General features: G+C 43.3%; 1 protein-coding gene across 1 annotated transcript in view; it reads right to left on the bottom strand.

Moving 5' to 3' along the window:
• Positions 1-22,040, bottom strand: part of KCNMB1 (potassium calcium-activated channel subfamily M regulatory beta subunit 1) — a 97,403-nt gene that overhangs the window by 49,757 nt on the left and 25,606 nt on the right. The window contains exons 2-3 of the mRNA XM_078650713.1: positions 9,948-10,147; positions 5,475-5,670 (exon numbers count right to left, since the gene is read on the bottom strand). Coding sequence (XP_078506839.1) covers positions 5,475-5,670; positions 9,948-10,102 — 351 coding nt within the window. The 5' untranslated portion in view covers positions 10,103-10,147. The remainder of the gene's footprint in view (positions 1-5,474; positions 5,671-9,947; positions 10,148-22,040) is intronic.

Raw genomic sequence — 22,040 nt, 5'->3', positions numbered from 1 at the left:
GCTCTTTCAAAACCTGGCTGTATCCGCCTTCAGCGTCATCACTCTGTGTGATGTATAGCTTAAAATGCACAGTAGCACTGTAACTCTTTTTATGGGCTTCCCATCAGACTCTTGGCCAATGATGTGTAGACTTCTCAGTAATGTTTTCATTATCATCAAATGTTTCACTCTGGCTGGAGTTGCGCTTTGACTCCACATACGTCAAATGTTGGTTCAGTGGTTCGACTGAGGTGCACATGGCATGCACAAGGAGTTTGCTGGACCATGGAAAACTCTCTAGAAGAGCACAGTTGATCTACGGGTTACTTATCCTCTATCTTGTCACTAGTTGTAGAATCCTCCCCAGCCTGGGTACCCACTAACTATAACACCACACGCAGAGTTTAGTATTACATGTCTTTATTTATTCTTCTGCTTGTAACTGCGAATTCAACATTCTACACTTGTATTCTTTCCTGTGCTCAATGCTTATCTCACAGTTCTACGGAGTCCATCAGGAGCCAAAAGGGTTCCATCATTGCTAACACACACAACACTAAACTAAACTAATGTGTGTACATTTTACTATGGTAAAAGTCTCTAGAATACAGTTACGGTGCCTGGATGGAGATATGATCTTTATCTGTGTGGCTTTATGGATTTTGTTTGTTGGAGCATGAAGTTTTCCCTTAGAAATATTCTGAAATCTAAAATGTATCAGATTCTATAATTGAGTAGAGGGGCTATCCATGGTGTGTCACAAGCACAGAGACATGCCAAAGATTTTGAGTATTATTTATCCGCTTCTACTCAAGGAAAAGCATAAAAAAGAAAGTTATTTCTGTTATCAACCAGGACATGATAGTTTGTTTTCAGTCTCTACATGGTCTGCTTAAAATTAGATAACATATATGTCCAAACTGGCACATACTCTCATTTGCATGTTCTAAGATGAAGTCAGAGCAATAGACTAGCCCTCAATGTATAATATTGAAGTAAGTCATTGCTTAAATTAGCTATACCTCAATACCCTCACTGCCTTATTGATTAACATTTTTTAAATTGCTACTAACCATAAATATCTCTGGAATTCAGAGGATTACACAACAATCATGCAGCTTGCATCAGTGTGCTTTCATATGCCAAAGCTAAGCATTGGTTAACATCCCATATTCATACATTTTTAATGGTGACCATGTCTGACTTCATGATCACAACATATGGATACTTATATCGGAAATGACCCAATAGATTTCAAATACCTATTTTAGTGGTTTACTTCTGAGTGACGTCGCAAACACATTAAGTTTTGAAGGGAATATTTGGCTTTTGTAGTATTTAGTTTTGGGAGATCCTTTCCCCTGTAAAGATTCCACTTGTCATTTGCACTTTTCACAGATGTCTCCGTGGGATATCACTAAGGCTCTCAATTTTCAGTTTTTCCTGTTTGTTTTTAGATATAGATAAAGAGAAAGGTATCTATATATCTGCCTGTATTTATTTTTATAGATGGCAACATTTTAGAAAATAAAACATTTTGAGTGAACTTTGATGTGTACGATGGGTGCCTGGCATTTAGGTCTGTAGATTAACACCCAGCATATTTAAAAAAAAAGGTAAAACATTTTTCTAATCAAGCTTTCTTCTGTTGCAGATTTGCATGTGTGCTAAAATGCTATTTTTTAAGAGTGTATTGTATATGGGTTTGAATTATATATGGCTTTGTATAGCACTAAAACCAAGGAGGCATCCAATTGCAAGTGCAACTTTTATCAGTTAAATACATATGGTTATGTACTAGTCTCAGATTTATTTTTCCCAATTAATAAATAGGGATTCTACAAAAAGAGCAAAAAATAAATATAGATAATTGCAGACAAAAATATGTATGAAATATTTACCATTCATTGGAGACCTAGCTATAGCTGTCTTGAAAGCACATCCCACAGTTCTTGTCATATATAATTTTGAGTGGAAGTGAGTGTGCTATACATAAACAATTTCCTCATGTGGAAGAGTTTGATTGTTCCTGAAATAGTGCTGCAAAACACATTTTCTGTGTTCCATACAAGAAGAGGAGAACCAATGAAGAAATCTTGCTGAGCCGATGGAAATTAAAACCATGGACGCTTCCCAAGTCTTTCCACTATATTATCACACTGGAAATTACATGCTTCAGGATTGTATTGAACTGGGCTTCCAGGGTTACTGAAATCTCCATCACTGCTGAAGATCTCTTAGCTAGCTTGAGATTTTTTCTCTCCTGGAAGCTGTTGATTTAAAATGGTACTGTGATTCCAGACCGAAGCACTAGCATGCAGTGGCGGCTCCCCCACTGGGGCATGGGGGTGTTGCCCCACTGCTTTCTCGCAGTGCGAAAAGGCTGAAACATAAATGGTGATAACTACCTTTTCATGTTTCTGCTTCTCACACTGCGAGAAAGCAGAAGTGCCTGGTTGGGGGTGGGCGGTCCTGCTTGAGGGCAGGGGGAGTGGCTTGCCCACTGGGGCCGACCAAAAAGTCTGTATGCACAACAGTGGGCAAGCCAATCCCCCCTTCCCTCGAGCAGGACCGCACACTCTCCCTTTTTCTCTATGTAGGCTGCTGCATGCAGCAGCCTACATAGAGAAAATAACCCGGGTGGGGCACGCTCAGCTGCACCTCACCAATCACAACGCTGCCATTGCAGCGTTGTGATTGGTGGAGGGGAGGGAGGGAGGCTGCCATGACGATGCAGGTATTGGAAAAGGGCAAGGCAGGACCCATCCAGAACTTCCTGAAGCTGAGGTGGCAGTGGTGCAGGACAGTAAGTTACGTTTTTTTTAATTAAACAAACCCCTCCCCCCCCCCCCCCTCCAGCGACGACCCCATTCCCACCTCCACCAACCCCCACCCACCCGTCATGCCGGCCACACAAATTTAAAGAAACACAAGACTCGACCATCAGAATCTGGATGAAAAGCATATCTTTCTAATTGTTGCAGTACTTTATTTGATTATATTCTGGGGGTCACGAGACATGATCAGGTCCTTGCGAGGGAGGGCTGATGAGGCCTGTTTTTTTTAGGGAGGGCTGATGAGGCTTGATTGTTGTGAAGTATCTGACTTTCTTGTGAAGACAAGTGAGTCATCAGCTTAAATGAGAGCCTTACATTCTCTGTTCCTGATCCTTGCATCTATGTATTGCTCGAGTCTCAGGGCAGCTACCAAGAGTTCTAAAAGCTCTCATCAGGTTTGTGTGCACAATGCCTTTCTAAATTTTGTGTCCTGGTTTTGTAGGCTGGGCATGTTTAGCGGGCAAGAAATGGCAGATTATAGAAGGGCCGCTTTCAATGAATTGATGAATAAACATTTACACTGCAGAGATTTGAAGGTCAAGCCACTGACGAGTTTTGATGTTTTATGTTGTAAGAGGTGCAGGCACTGAAGAGCATTCACATGGCAATTCGCCTGCCTGCCTCCGTTTCAGTTGCAGCGTGTTTGTGGGCTCGGCTGCAAGATTTTGGTTAGTTAATCACGGGAACCCTCAAGGGGTGTAGTATTACATTTTAAACCTGAGGTTGGATGGGGCCTTCCCATGGCCGCATTTAACCACAGGCCAGCTTATAGGAAGAGGTGGTGGGTGGCACACGTCTGTCTCGTACCCGGGGAGATGCAGCTTTCCTTGGGTTGGTGAGCCTGCGTGGGCTCTCGTACGACAGGCTGCCCTTAGAAAGCCAGGTGTTTGCCTATGGAGGACTGGCTCGGGCGTGTCTGCAGCGAAAGTGGGTCTGCCGCTTGTGGTCCTGAAAGGCGGTACACTGGGAGGCTGAGTGGAGGCCTCAGAAGGCCAGCATGCCCTGACGAGTCATCAGGGCCAGAGAAAGTGTGTGCACCCCCCACTCCCAGACGGGGGGCCTGAAGGAAGAGACAGCTGGAGTGGCAGGTTATGTGCAGTCCTCCGATGCCCCTTGGCCAAGTTTGCGCTGTATAAAAACTGCAAAAAAGGCCATTAACCTGCCTTTCAGGTTAGCACGTTCTGTTGTCTGGCTCAAAAAGATCATTATATGTGGAGGGCTGCAAGGCGTTTGAAAATGATACCAATTTGTCACCCTTACGTTTAATTTCACTTTGCATAGATCTTCATTCGTTTATTTTACATGTTTGTTGTCAGTGTTTGTCTCAGTCAAGATTTGCTAACTAACATACATCGACACAAAAGTTGCCTGGATTTCCGCCTCACCACTTTCAAATGTCACCAGCCGCCACTGCTAGTATGTGTTGGATTTTCAGATTACTGTGTGTGTTGCTAGTTTTAAATGGACTTGAGGATAGTGAACTGAACTCAAGTGGATAGAGTCACTGTTTGCCTGACCTGAAGACTTTAAGAAACTCTTACAAAGATTAATCTGACTTGGCCTGTTTTGAAAACTTTTAAGCCATGATTCACATCAGAACACAACATGACATTCTTGCAAAGACTCTCACTTTTAACCACATTCACTACTGGATGTAGCTTGTATCAATTGAAGGTCATTAACAAGATGTGCTGCTCCTAGCAGGGCGAGCAGGTCAGTACAGAAGGGGGGAATATAGCTCCAACAAGGAGCAAGGACCCTCACACACCCGGAAGGTGTAATGCTTCATCATAGGGCAGATCTTCATTGTGTCTGTGCTGCAATGCCCAATGGTACCCACACGGGGCTTTTTGCCAGAGATCTTTTACCTGTGGGTTATGCTGTTGATAAAGTGGGTGTTTGTGGGATATGTGGTGTATGTACAAAAGTGAGTAGAGTGTGGGGTGAATAGAGTGAAAAATAACTATGGGAACTCATGGAGTTTGCTTTATTTTGCGGGTTCCATATTATGATTAAAAACCTGTGATGCTTGTTATTGGAGATTGTCAATGGTCTCATCAAGCGTAATGGATCAGGATAGTGGTCAACATGTTCCAAGCCTTGTTTGTCATATCGATTGTGGCATTTCGTCAGGGCCTAAGTACTTAATTTTCTACTCAAAGAGGGATGGTGAGTATAAATGGGTATGAATGTATAACCATACCCTCATCAGAATACACCATCTGCAACCAGGCTCCTCTTGAGGAGGGACTGTGGTGGTGGTAATGGGGGGCCGCCTCTCCGGTGTGGCTGGATGCTCACTAGCATCACTGACGACTCAGTGATAGAGGTCGTGGAGCCCCGTTAACTTACCCTCCATCATTCCAGAAGTCCATTAAAGTCTAAGGGCCCTCAAAAATTGCGTCTGACCTCATAGATCCAACATTTAATATAACCATTTAGATTGGTCCTTTTTTTTTTACTTCTGAGAAAGAATTACTTAATGGGACAAGCCACCTCATTCGTGCTGCATTCCTGGGGTCTAGTTCTCTTGCATTTTATCACCACTAAAACAAGCTTGAAGAAGGGTGCCTTTGAAACATAAAACTCTTTTTGTGATTCTGGCAGCAAAAGCAAACTCTCTTTCATATAATAGTTTTATATTTTATTTGCAATTACCTTTGGGTTTGTCTCAGGAGTGTCTTCTGTGTGAAAAAGAAATTTCCTCTGCCCTGAAGAACTCAAGTTGACAAACACTTGCAAGCAAGGGTACTGCAATGTGCTACAGCAGTCTTGGCTGCAGTCAGAGGACCAGCTTTCATTGCCCTTTATAGTGGCTTGGAGCAGCGTGCACTCTAATTCTTCTGACCAAACACTGGAAAAACAAGACATTATTACAATTCAAATAACTAAAATGAAATTATCTGAAAAGTACTTAGACCGCAATACAAGATCATCATAGAAAGCCAAGGATTTAGTGTTCAACTTTGATGAAAATCCGGGTTGCCCTCATTCCACACATTTATTTTCCTCTTGTCTCTTTCCGCCTTGTTGCCCTTTTGTGTATGAGACACTACATTTTAATTTAAAACCCTGTGATTTCATTATCTGGATAAGGATGCAATATTGTCCTATAATGTGACACTTGTCAAAGTAACTATGCTGTTATGATCATTTTTTAACGAATATTATTTTGTCTACTGCATGATTTCCAAATTTACAAATGGTTGCTCCCCTCCTGCTAGATCTGGCTTTGATTTACAAAGCAGCAGTCAGCATAGGTAATGCCCACAAACTATTGCAGCTGCTTGACTGACCCATGCATAGTAAAGTATTCGGCAGGCATCTAATATGTTGAAATGGATTGGTTGCCAGAAATATATTGGTAGAATGGGGGGAATATGATAAGACAAGCATGACGTTATTCTGCTTTCCCACTCACGTGGGTGCTTGAGTGTATTTCATGCACATTTCTTTAAAGCAGGGCAGGCCTGGAAACCAAAATCAGCACTGGAAAAGATGTTCAACCAGCCCCAGATTGTAGGGGGTCGTGTCTAGATTGGGGCCACAGGGGGAGTAGGTGCATCACTATGCTCATCCTGCCCTGAAAACAGATCCCTAGCCTGCAATCTATCAGAGAAATGCCATAGTGATAGAACAGCCAGTCTAGCTCTGATTTGAAGGTCTGCACTGATGTGCCAATGATTTTATTAACAATGTTAATAATGAGAAAGAGACAGAATCATGTGCATGAAAATATATGCAGATCATGAGCTTTTGTGTATGACTCGGGCCAATTTGTAAACTGTGCTCATTGTGCCTTCCCTTAAACCAGGTCTTAACTAGGGGTGGGCGTAGTTCGCGAAGTAGCGCTACGTGTAGCTACGTGAAGTGCACTTCGCACTACGCGAGCTACGCGTAGCACTACGCGAACTGCGTAGTAGCATATTCGCACTGTGCAGGATGTCGTTTTCAATGATTGCACAGTGCGGACAAGCATCCGGAACTGTGCAATCATTAAAAATACCATCTTGCACAGTGCGAGCTGTTCTTTTCTGCCACTCGAGTAGTTTTTTACTCGAGCTGCAGCTTTCTCAACGCGGACTGGTAGTTTCTCATCGCGACCGGTCACGAGCATGCGTGACTACTCGCAATGAGAAACCTGACCTCCCCACGTTGAGAATCTCGCCGGGAGGTTTATTTACCATGCTCGCGATCGGCAACTTGATGTTGCGGATCGCGAACAAGGAAAAAGTCTCGCAAGGATGTCATTTTGCTTGCTCACGGTCGCCAACTTCGCATAGTGCGAAGTTGCGCAAACTTCGCAAACTACGCGAGAGTAGCGTAGTGCTTCGCCCAGGGTTAGTCTGAACAGCATGGAGGTATCCTCCATTGGAGCGGAGGAGCGTTGTCCCACTTAATTTCCCCCCAAAGCTCAAAATACCATTTTATATTTCATCATCCCACACTGAGCCAAGCATCAGGATGGGGTGGGGTCTACTGAGTGACAGCAGGGAGGAGTGGTGAGCAGAGGACTGCCTTTGCACTGTTTAAAGTGTACTTGTCTCTTTGGCCAGTTGTCTTGTGACAGCCACTTTAAACCTCTCAACCCAGCTGTCTTAAGACAACCAGGTTGAGAGAAAGTGCAGGCCTCTAAAGCACTCTAGAGCGCAGAGTGAGGCCGCTCCTACCCTTCAGGGCACAGATCTTACGCTGGTTAGCAACCACACCATGAATGTTCAAGGGATCTGCAGCATCCAGTTCCTGTGGGCGAAAGAAGAGGTCCGTCACGGAAGAGGTCCGTCACGGAGGACGCAATGTTTGGTAAGTTTTACTTTTTTAATTTTTTTGTGCACATGCCACCGTACCTGCAGATGCCAGCTGCTACCGCTTAACAGGTTCTGTAAAAGGCAAACACAGCATATATATGCATGGTATTTGCTTTAGTGAATCTTGGATGAATAATGGACGTGTTTGCCCTGGACACTTCTCTGGTCTTAAAACATAGTGAAGAGTTTGCATTTACTCAATGCAATTTAAGCAAGCGCAGATCAGCTTTCTGCAGTTAGTCATGCACACAATATGCCAATCTGTATTCATATTTTACATGTGATGGTTGCGCCTTTCTAGGAATGTAGCTTCTCTGCTCTATTGGGATTTGGTTCATGTCTATGCACCACTCTGGAGTGCGATTTACAATGATCTTTCAAGGATTTAGGGCTATACATTTGATTCTCAATACCGTTAGGCCAGCACAAGGATAGAATATAATTTTTGTAGCTTCACATGAGCGTTCCTTTTGGTCAATATTAAGGGCCACTATATAATTCATACATCGTGGTATCTTCGTGGGATATTTCACCCGTCATGGTTACCGGGTGCGTGAATGTTTTTCTTTTCATATGCAATGCTCCCATCTTCGAACACTCTTGACATTAGTGGCTATTCTGGCATTTCTTTTGACAATTTATACTCTATGTACATACAATTAATTAACATGTAGATTTAAAGTGCACAATAGGGGCTAAATGCAATGTAAATGGCTGTGAATACCCACCAATGTATGGATCTATGGGCCAGATATAATAAGAGACAGGTCATAATAAGTGGTTGTGAATGACGCACTGGCTTTTTGCAACTCGTATCTGATTTTGCAATGCAGCTTACATACTAATGGGACACGTCATAAAATCTCTAGCCTGGAGGCTCACAGAAAAACCTGCCTAGTGTATATTAATTAGAAAGTCACCCATTGTGAATAGCTCCAAACAAAGGGATGGTGGTCTGCCGAGAACAGAGGCCACGAAGCATGTGATTGCATTCCCAAACTGGAAAATAAGATATATTTTTTTGAAGCAGCATGTGTTTTCCAGGAACTGTAGCTGCTTTTTCTTTACAAGAAATTCCCATTTGTCAAAAAGTTCGGGCTATCAGTCCTCCCCTGTAACCTGGAGCACTGGTTTCACATCAGTTCCTACTTGCGATTTGCTATGTGTTGCTAAACACATTTTGCAAGTCGGAAAGGCTTTTCTGAATCCAAAATGGGTTTAATACCTAACACATTTGTGATTTTAGGTTCACAGCTTTTGTGAATCTCAGAATCTGCGATTGCATAACGGCTTTATGCATCTGGTCATAAGAGTATTACATAAACTTCATCTGCACAGAGTGTTGCCATAGACTGCCAACAACATATACAAATACAGACATATCCATAGCCAGAGTGGAATTCACGCAGGCATACCAAGCATCTCTGTATGTAAGACTGGCTTTCTGACTCGCCTACCAATGGTGCATGTGTGAAATCTCCAACTTTTCATGTGTATAGGTCTGAATAAGAAATAGAAACATATATATCGTGAATCACTCTTTCGGAGTATGGCAGTCTCACATTTAACTAGCCGTGTGGGAAACTGGAATGTTGTCTACTATGCAAAGTACAAAATTGAAGTTTACAAAGAATGGGAGCTCTAGGAGTCATACACAGCAATCGGAAATCATTTTCACTGCTGCTCAGAACAGTTGGTAGACTGGTCCTCATTGGCAGCCATTCCATGTCACCTGCTCTGGATTTCCCTGATAGAGCCTGAAGACAATTTCCCTTTTTTCCCGTTAAAAAGATCCTCCTTCCTGGAAACACAACTCACCCTTGCAGCATTGTATTGCCTTTCCCACTCTGCACCTGCATTGTCCAATTTTCGAACCTGTAGAACATTCTGAAGCTGGAAATTGTCACTGTCGACAGCGGTGGCTATCTAAAACTTCAGCTGAGGGGACTTGGAAATCTTTATCCACCATCCACAAGTGAGAGGTTATCCAAATTCAAATGTGAATCATAACACTATGAGAATGTTGATGATCTACTCATATTGTAACCTGCAGTGTTACTTATTAGACTTTTCAGCACAGTATGTTGTGTTGTAATGATTTCATCAAAATAGTACATTTCTATTTTCATATATCACATGACAGTCTACCTGGTAACACTTCAAATTCTAATTCTGCTAATTTGGTTTTAAGTTGTGCACGTTGTATGTCTTTTTGTACCTAGCAATTACAGTTACAATTTAGGTAACATCCATACAAAAACGAAATTAATCTTTTTAAGAGTTATGTTTGTGGTATACATCTAATACCATATTTATAACTTACCCCTTGAGATAGGATCCAAGTGTGGTAAATCCGAATATAAGGTACATCATCACAGAACATAAGATCATCCCTTGTCCCAGGCGTATAGCTCGAGTCTCGCCCCGCTTATATGCAGTGAAGAGCTTTTTTCCCATCCTGAGCTGAGCTTTTGCCATTTTTTTAATGTTTTCATTCACTCATATTGTGTGTGGTTGTTATTACTAAAGGAGACAGAAAGTATAAAGATTCTAGGATCAAAGAATATCATTGATAATTGACAGCCTACGTAATAACGGATTACTGGGAGTAGGTGTAATACAATTTAAAAAAATGAATCCGGAACCTTCAATTAGTACATGGTAGAGAATAAAACATTCTTACTCCAGAACCTTCAATTAGACCATGGTAGAGAATAAAACATTCTGACTGAGAGGATGTACAAGAGGAACCTTTTTGCATCCGCTACCAAGATCATATAGAAGGTAATGTCCTTATGTGGGAGAGGTAGATCACATTTAGTGACCGTAGCCTTAATGTAAGGCAAACAAGTTGCCATCACTCCTAGAATGAAAATCAAATTAGCAGAATCTGGATTTTTAAGTGCCATTTGAAAGACTTACTCAAACTCCACTTATGTGGCAGGAAAGGAAAAGCAAAAAAGAAAGAAGGGATAGGAATATGGATTTGAGGCAAACAAATGAAATATTTTGTAACTGAAACAAAATGAGAACTTATAGGAATCCAAAAACGCTTGACAGGCAGGTTTCACCCTGTGAACACACAGTATTTAATCTATTGCAAACTGCTTCAGATATATGTGCAGAATGGTAAAGAGAATGTTTTAGACCTGACATTCTTAGGGTGGTCTTTCCACCAACGTTTTGCCTTTTGCCTCCTATTTTGCGGATTCCTTTTGTTGGCCTTAGGACTCTGAGCACTTTGCTACTGCTAAACTATGCTAAAGGGCAGGTGCTTCTCCCCTAAACATGATGACATTGGTGTATACCTGAGTGGCATATTTGTTGTACTGATTCGTCTCTTGTAAAGTGGTATACCATATACCCAGGGCCTGTACTTCAAATGCTACTAGTGGGCTTCAGCACTGATTATGCCACCCACAGAAGTAGCCTTTCAAACCTGTCTCAGGCCTGCTACTGCAGGGCCTGCGTGCACAGTTTTCTGTCACTTTTACTTGGTATTTAAAACTAATTGCCAAGCCTTAAACGTCCCTTTAATAACATATAAGCCCCCCCTAAGGTACGCCCTAAGTAAGCCCAAGAGAAGGGTGCTATGTAACAAAAAGGTAGGACAGGTACCTTTATGTTTTGCATGCCCTATTAGTGACAAACAGCCTATTTAGTTTTCAACAGTGAGGCCTACCACTCTCATAGGAGAGCATTCGGAATTACCTAATATAATTTTAAGCTGTAATTCCTGATCAGAGAGGAGTATCTTTTTCATGTTTGATATGCTTGGAATGGTGATGAAAAATCCTCCATACTGGTTAAGTTGGATTTAACATGACTGTTTTAGAAATGCCACTTATAGAATTTGGCCATTTCTCTATATTTACTATTCTTTGTGCCTGGCAGCCTGTCTCCAATACACACCTGCGCTGGGTGACAGCAACGCTTTCGGCATTCTATCTATACAGCCACAAACACAGGAAGGGCTGGGTGTGACTGAGCGCTCATCTGCATTCTGATAGACCCCCTGGACAGGACGTGGGAGAGGTTTCTTACGCTTACATCTGAATAGGCTGGCCTCACACAAAGCACTGATTTACCTCCCCCCAGGGTTAGCCTGGCAGACAGGGCTGGGCTGAAAGGTATCCTTGTAAATATCAAAGAGTTTTTTTGAAGTCACTAATTACATCAGAGGCACTTTTGGGTATAAGTACTGGGTCTCTGGCTTCTTAAATCATAACACTTCTGGGTCTTGAACTAAACCTCTGTTAGAAGGCCTGCTGACCTGCTTAAAGAACTCAAGAGACTGATTTTCTGCGTGTTGCCCTGCTTTCTGCTGCTCCCTGACTCTGGTGGAAGGAGAGCCGGGCTCTGCCTTCCCTCCAAATGATATCCAAGGTCTTGCTGGCTTGCCTCCTCCTTTCTGAAGTCTCAGGAACACAAAAGACTTCCCACAATTCTGCTGGTGCTGATGGACCGTGCCTTCTGTGAGTCACAGTTTTGCCTGAGGTGCCTGCTCAAAGATCTGGGCCTTAGAAGTGGATTCTACAGCTGTTTTCATCCCCTATAACTCCCGGCCCCTGAAATCAGGCTTTTGGACTCTTCGCAACTGTGAATGAGCCCGTTCGTACTAGGAATGCACCACTTGCTCAAAAGATCACAGCAAGCTACCACAACATTATGAAAGAGGGAGAACAGTAATGCACTATATCTAGCAAGATATAATGCATTCATGTCCTCTGCCTGAGCTGGCACATAATTAGCAGCCTAGCACCAAGTCTGCCACCCCTGCGTCATGGTGCAAGGCTGCCTAAGTTGTAGGCAGGATTGTTTTGGTGCTGGATGCTAGGGGACTACTTATCTTTCAGGGGGTGAGCCTCAGCCAAATATGCTCTTGGAAGCAACCAAGAGATGGGCTACCATCTGCTGAAATGCAGGACTGCTACACCCATACCGTCTAACCGCACTGGCATTTCAGTGGTGTTTTTTTTCCTGTTTGGCTTGCCATGCAATCAATGCTGGGTGCGACCTACTTGAGTCTATTTGATTCAAAGATTCTGCACCTAATGTTTGGGAAGATTTTTACTTATGGCTCACTGACCATCTAGCTTCTCTATACTACTCTATCCTATTCACATGGTCTCAAACGAGGAATTCAGTGCCTGGCCTTATCTTTTTAAAGAACATGGATAACCTGCTAGACACTAGCCAATCTATTGCATGATCAGTCATGCTAAAATTGGCTTTAACCTCTACACATGATATGCTGCTCTTCATACACATCACCTCTTAAGAGCAGAGCTCCCATACCTGATGGGTCACACAGTTACTAAACTCACAAATTAGAAGCTCAAATGGCCAAGACAGATGTGCCCCGGTGCTTTACCCAATATCTCCTGTACATTGGCATATCACATCTTTGTTTCTCACATGAAGAACTTCCTTACACAGACCAACACATGTATAAAATTGAGACAGCATTGTCATCATGCTGCTTGATTTACTACCAAACTTAAAGATATGAGAAATGCTAACCACCATACTGTAGCAAAGTGGCAGAAACAGCTACGTCCAGCTGACAGGCTTCCCTTTCTAGCGCTTCCTAAAGATTACAAAAAGCCTTTAAAACTGCCAAGCAACATAATTGGGTTCAAAACACAGGCAAAGGCAAACATCAATTTAGAGAATGATACATACTGGCTACATTTGCCATTAATGATTCCTTGGAATCACCCCTTCACTTCATCTGTGCAAATAACTTAACTCTTTCTTTATAGATACAATAAAAACTATTCAATACTATGCCCCAGAACATGTTAGCAGTGACCAAATTTCATCTCCTTTGCAGTTCCACAGATTCCACTTCAGACTCAACCCATTCTCTGATTGGATTGTAATACCAGATTGAAACAGAGGAAGAATACTTACCCATTCAAAAAAATAACAACCTGGACCCTTCTGTCAATAAATGTATAGGTGAATCACCAACTTACCAGAGACCCTTCTGTTTGTACATGTTTGGCCAATCACTATCTTACCAGATCTAGTGAAAGTTCTTGAAAAAAGATGCCATCAAACAGTTTCAGGTGGCTTTCTTAGAAATTGGCAATTGTCTTTCCCTAATGTAATCCTAGTTTCACGCTCTAGATGACAAGAAATGCACTGCTCAGCTTCTGTGATCATGCCTTCTGGTTCAAAGATGATTGGATTGGATGCTTGCTTGTAATAATGAGTAATATAAACCTTTATGCCACATTCAATAAGGGGGGCAATGACATCTTCTTGCACAGACTTGCCTCTGAAGCTCATTCCTATAAACATACATCGTTGGACTTGGTCCTTTTTCCAGGGTGTTCCCCAGATTTTTGCCATCTGTTGCTGAACCCGAATTTTGTTGGCATTGGGACTCAGTGCATTTTCCCTACTACCCAGTGGTAAACTGCTTGTGCCCTCTCCCTAAAACATGGTAAAAAATGTCTGGCTCTTAATTGCCACATTACATTTATTTTTATTTCCTGCAACCTGTAGTGCAGTGTTATACAGCCATTTTGACCAGGCAAAATAAACCTTTGTCCAGGCCTGAACCCTTCTTTTTTTAAAACCTATAAATATAAGGTAGGCCCTAAAGGCAACCCCCGCACCGTCGGACTCATAAGGCAGGGTGCATTGTATTTAAAAAGTAGGTACTTACGTTTTACATATACTGGCAGTGAAAAGCATCTGACTAACAATGGGTTACCTAACTACATTTAATAAGTGATAACTTGAGATTATGAACAGATAGAAATATGTTCTTTAGACTTAAAGGAAATGTAATTTAAAATCATCCTTAATGATAAGATCGGACTTTAAGTTACAGTTATGAAAGTTTTTTTTTTGAATGTTGGTGTTAGACCTGTCAGCCTTAGGGTGATCTTCCCCTCAACTTTTTGCCTCCTTCCTCCATTTTTTCTGATCTTGTATTTGCTGGCATTAGGACTCTGTGCACTTTACCACTGCTAAACAGTGCTGAAGTGCTTGTGCTCTCTCCTCTACATGGTGACCTTAGCGTATCCCGAATTGGCATATTTAATTTTCTTATAGGTCCCTAGTAAGTGGTACTACCTTCATCCAGGGCCAGTAAATTAAATGCTAACAATGGGCATGCAACACTGGTTGTTCCACTCACTTTAGTAGCACTTAAACATATCTCAGACCTGCCATTGCAGAGCCTGTGTGCCCAGTTTTAGATTGCCATCTCGATCTTATAAAATAAAACTTTTGCCAGGCCAAAACCTTCCTTTTTTATATATATGATTCACCCCTAGGGAAGGTACCGGACAGCCCAGAAGGCATGGTGCGATGCATTTAAAAAGCAGGACATTAAGTTTACGTTGTACATGTCCTGATAGTGAAAAACTCTTATATTTGTTTTTCAATACTGCAAGGCCTATCACTCCCATAGGATAACATTGGAGTTGCCTTATTACATTTTAGAAGTGTAATTTCCAATTGAGAAAACATAACCAGTTCATGTTTGGTTTCTCTGGAATCACAATTTTAAATGTTAACCCATGGTAAAGTAAGATTTTAAATTCTGAAAATGCCACCTTGAGAAAGGTATCATTTTCCTACTGTATCCATTTAGTGCCTGTAGCCTGTCTCTGGTCACATGACCGGGTCTAGCTAACAGTTGGGCTTTGTATATTCCTCCTGGACAGCCATACCTAATAGAGAGATTAGGTGTGTCTGGTTGGCCCATCACAGGATGGGAGGGAGGAGCTGGGCACAGCCCCATTTACACCTGGATAGGCTGTATTCTGCCTCTGCACAAAGGACTGCATACCTCTTCCAGTTAGAGCCAGGACAGGGAACGCAGAATACCCGAGGACCTCAAAGGGAAATGCTGGAAGCTTATCCCCCACTTCAAAGGCACAACTGGGTATAAATACTGGACATCATATGCCAGATCTTCAGTACACTTCTGGACCAATGGGTACTTTGCTAGGAAGAAGGACTGATGTGCTCCTGAAGGACTGGAACTCTACTGAACTACACTCTGCTTGACTCCTGCTTTAATGACCTGATGCCTGCTGCCCTCTTGCCTGAAGGAGAAGGACCGCACCTGCATCTCTGGAACCCAGAGTCCAGAGTGATCCAATGGCTAATTGGCTGGCCTCCTGATCTGAAGCAGCAGGGACATAACAGACTTCAAACAAGCTTGCATCTACATATGTACTCTGCCATCTGTAAGTCTACCGTGCCAAGTGTTGCCACCCCAGTTCTGAACCCTTGGAAGTGGGAGTATGGTGCTTTGCCAGTCTCTGTACATCCAGCGGAACTTACGCATATCCTCTGCTGTGCGGCACAACCCTCAGCAGAAACAATGCTTCTCAACTGCTGTATGGATTAGACCTGTCGCAAAGTCTCACATTGCCACCTCAGCCCACATTGCCTTTGTAACTGATGCTGCACAACTCATCCTCATCGCAGGCGCACACATCTCTCATTGACGGTAGTTTTGACAATGACACAACTTGCCCCGACTGCGCTGCACATCCTTGACTATGAGCTTCGTATTCAAAGTTCTTATCGATGGGATCCTCGATGTCGAAGTAACAGCAACAGACACCGCAGTCTCGCCACAACTCAAAACAGATGCATCGCTTTGGCTGCATGTCGCATCTTCGACTCGGAACCACACAACGCTCCACAAACCATGATTTAAGGTACTATGTTCAGCTTGCCTAAATAGATCCCTGTAGCCAACCCATGCTCCATTACAGTCGACCTGTCCTTGTGGCTTTGACCCGGTCTGGCATGACAAAACATCCAAAGTTGGGGGTTTACACCTTTTGATGCTATTTCTCTAAATAATTTCAAGTTCAATATCTGCGATTCTACTAATTAGATTTTTGTTGTTTTGGTCTTGTTTTATTGAATAAATATCACTCTATTGTCCTAATACTGTTGTGGGCTCCTTTTGTAATGTGATTTCTCTGTGTTACTGTTTGAAGTAACACAAACAGTGCAACTGTTTGAAGTGTTGCACAAATACTTTACACATTGCCTAAAAGTTAAGCCTGGCTGCTCTGTGCCAAGCTACTAGAGGGTGGATCACAGGTTAATTTGGGGTTTGCTTGCACCTTACCTTGACAAGGATTGTTGTTGCTGCTTGACCAGGGCTCACACCCCAGTCAACCAACAATCCAATTTATTAGACTTGACATTTTCATATAAAGAGTTGTGCTTTCTGCCAGTCCTGGGTCATGTGACTGTGAATGACTCTGCTGTTAGGCTTTGTGTGTTCTTCCCAGACGCTAAACACAAAAAGAGGACTAGTTGTTGGCAGGATGGGCCATCCAGGCAGGATGGCTGGGCTGTAGCTGTGTCCTTCCCCACTTGCACTTCAAAGGGTTTACCTCCAGCACATGCACAAGATTCTGACACCAGACTTTTGTCATCACAGACAGTTTGGAGTCTTGACAGTAAAGGGAAAGAACTTTCCAGGACCATGTGTGGGAGTAATATATGGAATGCCCCCCAAATAAACGATGGCACCAGAGAAAAATATTGGACTTAGAGAGCCACTCTTCAAAACACTGCTAGATCTGTTAACATTATGGAAAGAGGTCTGCCCTGCTACCAGATTACTGCCCAACTGCCATATTACTGCCATGCTGCTGGAGGGGCTTCTTTGGTGTTTGAGAAGGAAGACTGGACCTGCTTACCTTCAGCCCAGGCTAACCTGAATGACTCCATGGTCAGTTGGCTGAACTCCGGTTTGAGCTACATTTGATTTGAGGATTTATAAAGTGCCACGAATGCCCATGGGCATCTTGGCGCTGAGGTAAGAGTAAGGGACCAAGCTGCTCAACACAAGAAAAATTAGCCCGAGATGAATAGCCATGTTTTTATCTCTTTCCGAAAGGAAAGTAGAGAGGGACTGTTTTTAATTGTAATTGGGAGCTGATTCCAAGCCTTTGCTGTAAACTGCAGGAAGCTTCTCCCTCCCCACCTGACCTCTTTGTATCTTGGGACCTGGATCAGATTTAAATTGCTAGATCTAAAGCACCTGGTAGGCTGATACCTTTCTAGGTGAGTTTTTAGGAACTGCGAGCCTCTCCCCTGGAGGGCTTTATAGTCCAGGCATAAGGATTTAAATGTTATTCTGTTTTTAACGGGGAGCCCTACAGGGGCAATACAAGCTCCTAAGGCCTCCCTGCAGCTACCAGGCTTACCTGCTGCAAATGGCCCTGCCTGAGCCCATCTGTTCTCTGCTGCAGTGAGTTATTGATCCATAAGAGGTGCCCCCAAGTCCTTGACTGGCATCCGTCTGAACTTCTCCCAAGAGGAAAACTCAAAATCCTGAAGTTTGGTCTTTTTGCGACTGCGAAGAGGCCTCTTCATGCTGAAACTCTGCCACCCATGATAATGACCAAGGCAAACCTCCACTGATGACCTACAGAAACCACCAATGAATACTGGCAAATGCCAGATCTGCACTTAGCTCTACAGCCACATCCGTCTGCGGTGACCACCACCACGAAGCTCCAGAAAAGAGCATCCAGAACACCTGAGTGACTCTTTGTGCAGTAGTGATGACAATCTGCAGTGACAGGCCTGCTCTTCGCACCACAGTGGGTACCACCCACGATTCACTCCTGCTCCTTGTGGCCTCCTCCACCACAAACAGATCTCTTTCTGCTGGACCTGGTTCATGTATCCGACCCGTACAGCACTTGGGTGGGCCTGACCTTGTGACTTTCCCCTAGTCCAGCAAGAACAGATGACTGTGAACAGTGCTTTGTGCTTTCAAGTGCTGTATTTACTCACAACTTTGATATTGCTTACCTCTGGTTCATTTGATTGGATTTCTGTTGCTCTTTTATCATTTCATTTATTTAAATGTACTCTATTTTTCTAAGTTTGTTTGACATTTTTTCTTGTGTTGTGTTTTCACTTTATTTCTATGTGTGTGCTTCATAAATACTTTAAGAATTGCCCCTAAGTTAAGCACTGCTTTGTGCCAAGCTACCAGAGAGTTAAGCATAGGTAAATTTTGTGACTTTTGTGGTTCAACCTGACAAGGATTGTGGTTGTTGCCGCAGTGGTGCTTCCACCCCCTCAAACAATAACCCAATTTCTTACACACTTTAAAATAGTTCACAGCCTCCCTAACCCCACCTCCAATGGGAAGCTGTAGCCTGTTTTGTGTCAGATGAATCTGCACCCTCCACTGGGGTTCCACAAGGCTCCCACATTTCCCAAATTCTGTTTACAAGGTTCCTCATTTAAGATCTTAGATAATTCTCAGGTAATGGTTTTAATCATGTGCTACAATACTCAATTATTTATCAACTCTCACTACCCTTTTCAACAAAGTAAACTATCCTGGGTAAAGTAGTCACAAAGAGGAGAGAAAATGTCTTTAAACTCAATAACAACAAAAAATAATTCATTCTGTTTAGGACTAAACACAGAACTAGCCTATCCCCCCTTCTCAGTCCAAGCATTCTAGGATAATACCTGACAGTTGGTTATCTCAAAATAAAAAAATTAAGAATTGCTTTTGAGGGCGGAACAACATTTTTTGAATATATAAATTAATATAACATTATTTTTTAATAAACATGAAGACTTTTTTTTATTAATCTATGCATCCTGTTTAATAATTACTAATGAATAAAACAAATTTTTTTTACTTTAGGTAGAAATTTATTTTTTAATTTGAATCTAAGATCTTTTTTGTTTGTATAGTTATATTAATTAAACCCTCAGGGGCCTATTTACAGGCCCCTATCACCACCGGAATGTCACTTTTGACGACGTTCCTGTGGTGATATGGGCTTCACCTTATTTACAAGGCAGAGTTAAACCCTTAACATGGCTTAACGCCACCTTGTAAATAAGGCAGTCTTTCATGCTGTACTTAGTGTGAAAGGGGTGGACAATGGGGATTGCGGTGGGCGTTCCGCCGCAACATCCATTGATTTAAACGCTGCCCCCTATTTACAAGGGTGGCGTAAATAGGATGCAGCGCCAAAATTATGACCACGGAAAACCTGGTCTTAACATGGCAAATGCTTTATTTTTCCTTGTTTTTGCTGTTTCTATGTGTGCTGAATGGTGCAGCATACATAGAAACAGCAAACCACCATGAAGGATTGTTTATCTGCATCAACGGACACCTTCCTGCATGTAAACAATCATTCCCTCAACTCACACACCTTGCACTATGGTGCAATGGTGCCTGCATTGGCGCTAGGCAGCTTAGCGTCAGCTCTAGGGAAAACATAGGGATGTGCTGTGTCTTTCTAAATATTTCTCATCCCTGCGTTTTCGGAATGGTAGAGTGTAGCGTTAGCCTTTTGTGCTTAATGCCATGCTCCGCCATTCCCTTGTAATTATGCCCCTTAGTTTAACTATATAAAATTAATTTACATTAATATTTAACATAAACATATTTCTACATATTTATTGTAAATATCAATAAACGTTTTTACTTTTCCCTGTATTTAGTGAGTGGAGAGTTCCCTATGGTAAAGTATAGGGGAAATGTGATGTTTACCTAACTCAAAATAATGTAAACTTATTTTTATGTTACCTTTGTGAATATCCCCCTTATAGTTGATAGAGGTGGGATTGTTCCTTTGACCAATTAGCACACTGCCTTCTTCATAGCGACGTTGCTCCTACAAGATCACTTCCTCCTCCTTGAGGATCAGAACCTACAGGTTCAGAACACGAAGAACCAGTGGCGTCACTAGCGGGGTGCGGGGGGTGCGGACCGCACTTGGTGACACCAACACATGGGGTGACACCAATCTGCACTGCAGCCTCGCCTCTGCTCTCACCTTTACTGTCGCTCCCTGTGCAAGCTTGTTCCTCATGCTGTTCACACTCGCCAGCGTCTCGCAGGAGATCTGCAATGCTTGACTGCAATTTTCTTTGCTTACAAGGCAACTCTATAGCAGCCTAGCTCATCTGAGGGTGCATGGTTTCCGATTTTTCAGTATCTTGCACAGTCTTCAGTTTTCCAGTGAACCAGTTCCAAATTTCAGCTTGCTCTTCACTACAGTGCCACCTGTTGCTCGCACTCTTGTTTATACAAATCCAGGGAACACAGATGGAGTAAGAGAGAGAGGGAGACAGAGGGAGCTAGAGGGAGTAATACAGAGAGAGAGGGAGCCAGACAGAGAGAGGGGGCTAGTGGGAGTAAGACAGAGAGAGGGGGAGCTAGAGGGAGCAAGACAGAGAGAGGGAGCTAGAGGAAGTAAGACCGAGAGAGGGAGCTAGAGGGAGTAAGACAGAGAGGGAGCTAGAGAGAGCAAGACAGAGAGGGAGCAAGAGGGAGTAACAAAGAGAGAGGGAGCTAAAGAGAGTAAGAGAGCGAGAGGGAGCTAGAGGGAGTAAGACAGAGAGAGGGAGCTAGACAGAGAGAGGGAGCTAGACAGAGAGCGGGAGCTAGTGGGAGTAAGATAGAGAGAAAGGGAGCTAGAGGGAGCAAGACGGAGAGAGAGGGAGCTAGAGGGAGTAAGACAGAGAGAGGGAGACAGAGGGAGCTAGAGACAGTAAGACAGAGAGGGAGCTAGACAGAGAGAGGGAGCTAGACAGAGAGGGGGAGCTAGAGGGAGTAAGATAGAGAGAAAGGGAGCTAGAGGGAGCAAGACGGAGAGAGAGGGAGCTAGAGGGAATAAGAGAGAGGGAGCTAGAGGGAGCAAGACAGAGAGAGGGAGCTGAGGGAGTAAGACGCAGAGAGAGGTAGACAGGGAGCTAGAGGGAGTAAGACAGAGAGAGAGGGAGCTAGACAGAGAGAGAGGGAGCTAGAGGGAGTAAGACAGAGAGAGGGAGCTAGAGGGAGCTAGACACAGAGAGAGGGAGCTAGAGGGAGTAAGACAGAGAGAGAGGGAGTAAGACAGAGAGAGAGGGAGCTAGAGGGAGTAAGACAGAGAGGGAGCTAGAGGGAGTAAAACAGAGAGAGGGAGCTAGAGGGAGTAAGACGGAGAAAGAGGGAGACAGAGGGAGCTAGAGGGAGCAAGACAGAGAGAGAGGGAGCCAGACAGAGAGGGAGCTAGAGGGAGTAAGATAGAGAGAAAGGGAGCTAGAGGGAGTAAGAGAGAGGGGGAGCTAGAGGGAGTAAGACAGAGAGGGAGACAGGGAGCTAGAGGGAGTAAGACAGGGAGAGAGGGAGCTAGACAGAGAGGGAGCTAGAGGGATTAAGATAGAGATAGAGGGAGCAAGACAGAGGGAGAGGGAGCTAGAGGGAGTAAGAGATAGAGAGGGAGCTAGACAGAGAGGGAGCTAGAGGGAATAAGACAGAGAGAGAGAGAGCTAGAGGGAGTAAGACAGAGAGGGAGGGAGCTAGAGGGAGTAAGACAGAGAGAGAGGGAGCTGAGGGAGTAAGACGCAGAGAGAGGTAGACAGGGAGCTAGAGGGAGTAAGACAG

Source organism: Lissotriton helveticus, chromosome 7, assembly GCF_964261635.1.
Source record: "Lissotriton helveticus chromosome 7, aLisHel1.1, whole genome shotgun sequence".
NCBI classification, from domain to species: Eukaryota; Metazoa; Chordata; class Amphibia; order Caudata; family Salamandridae; genus Lissotriton; species Lissotriton helveticus.
This window is presented reverse-complemented; position numbering and strand designations above follow the sequence as displayed.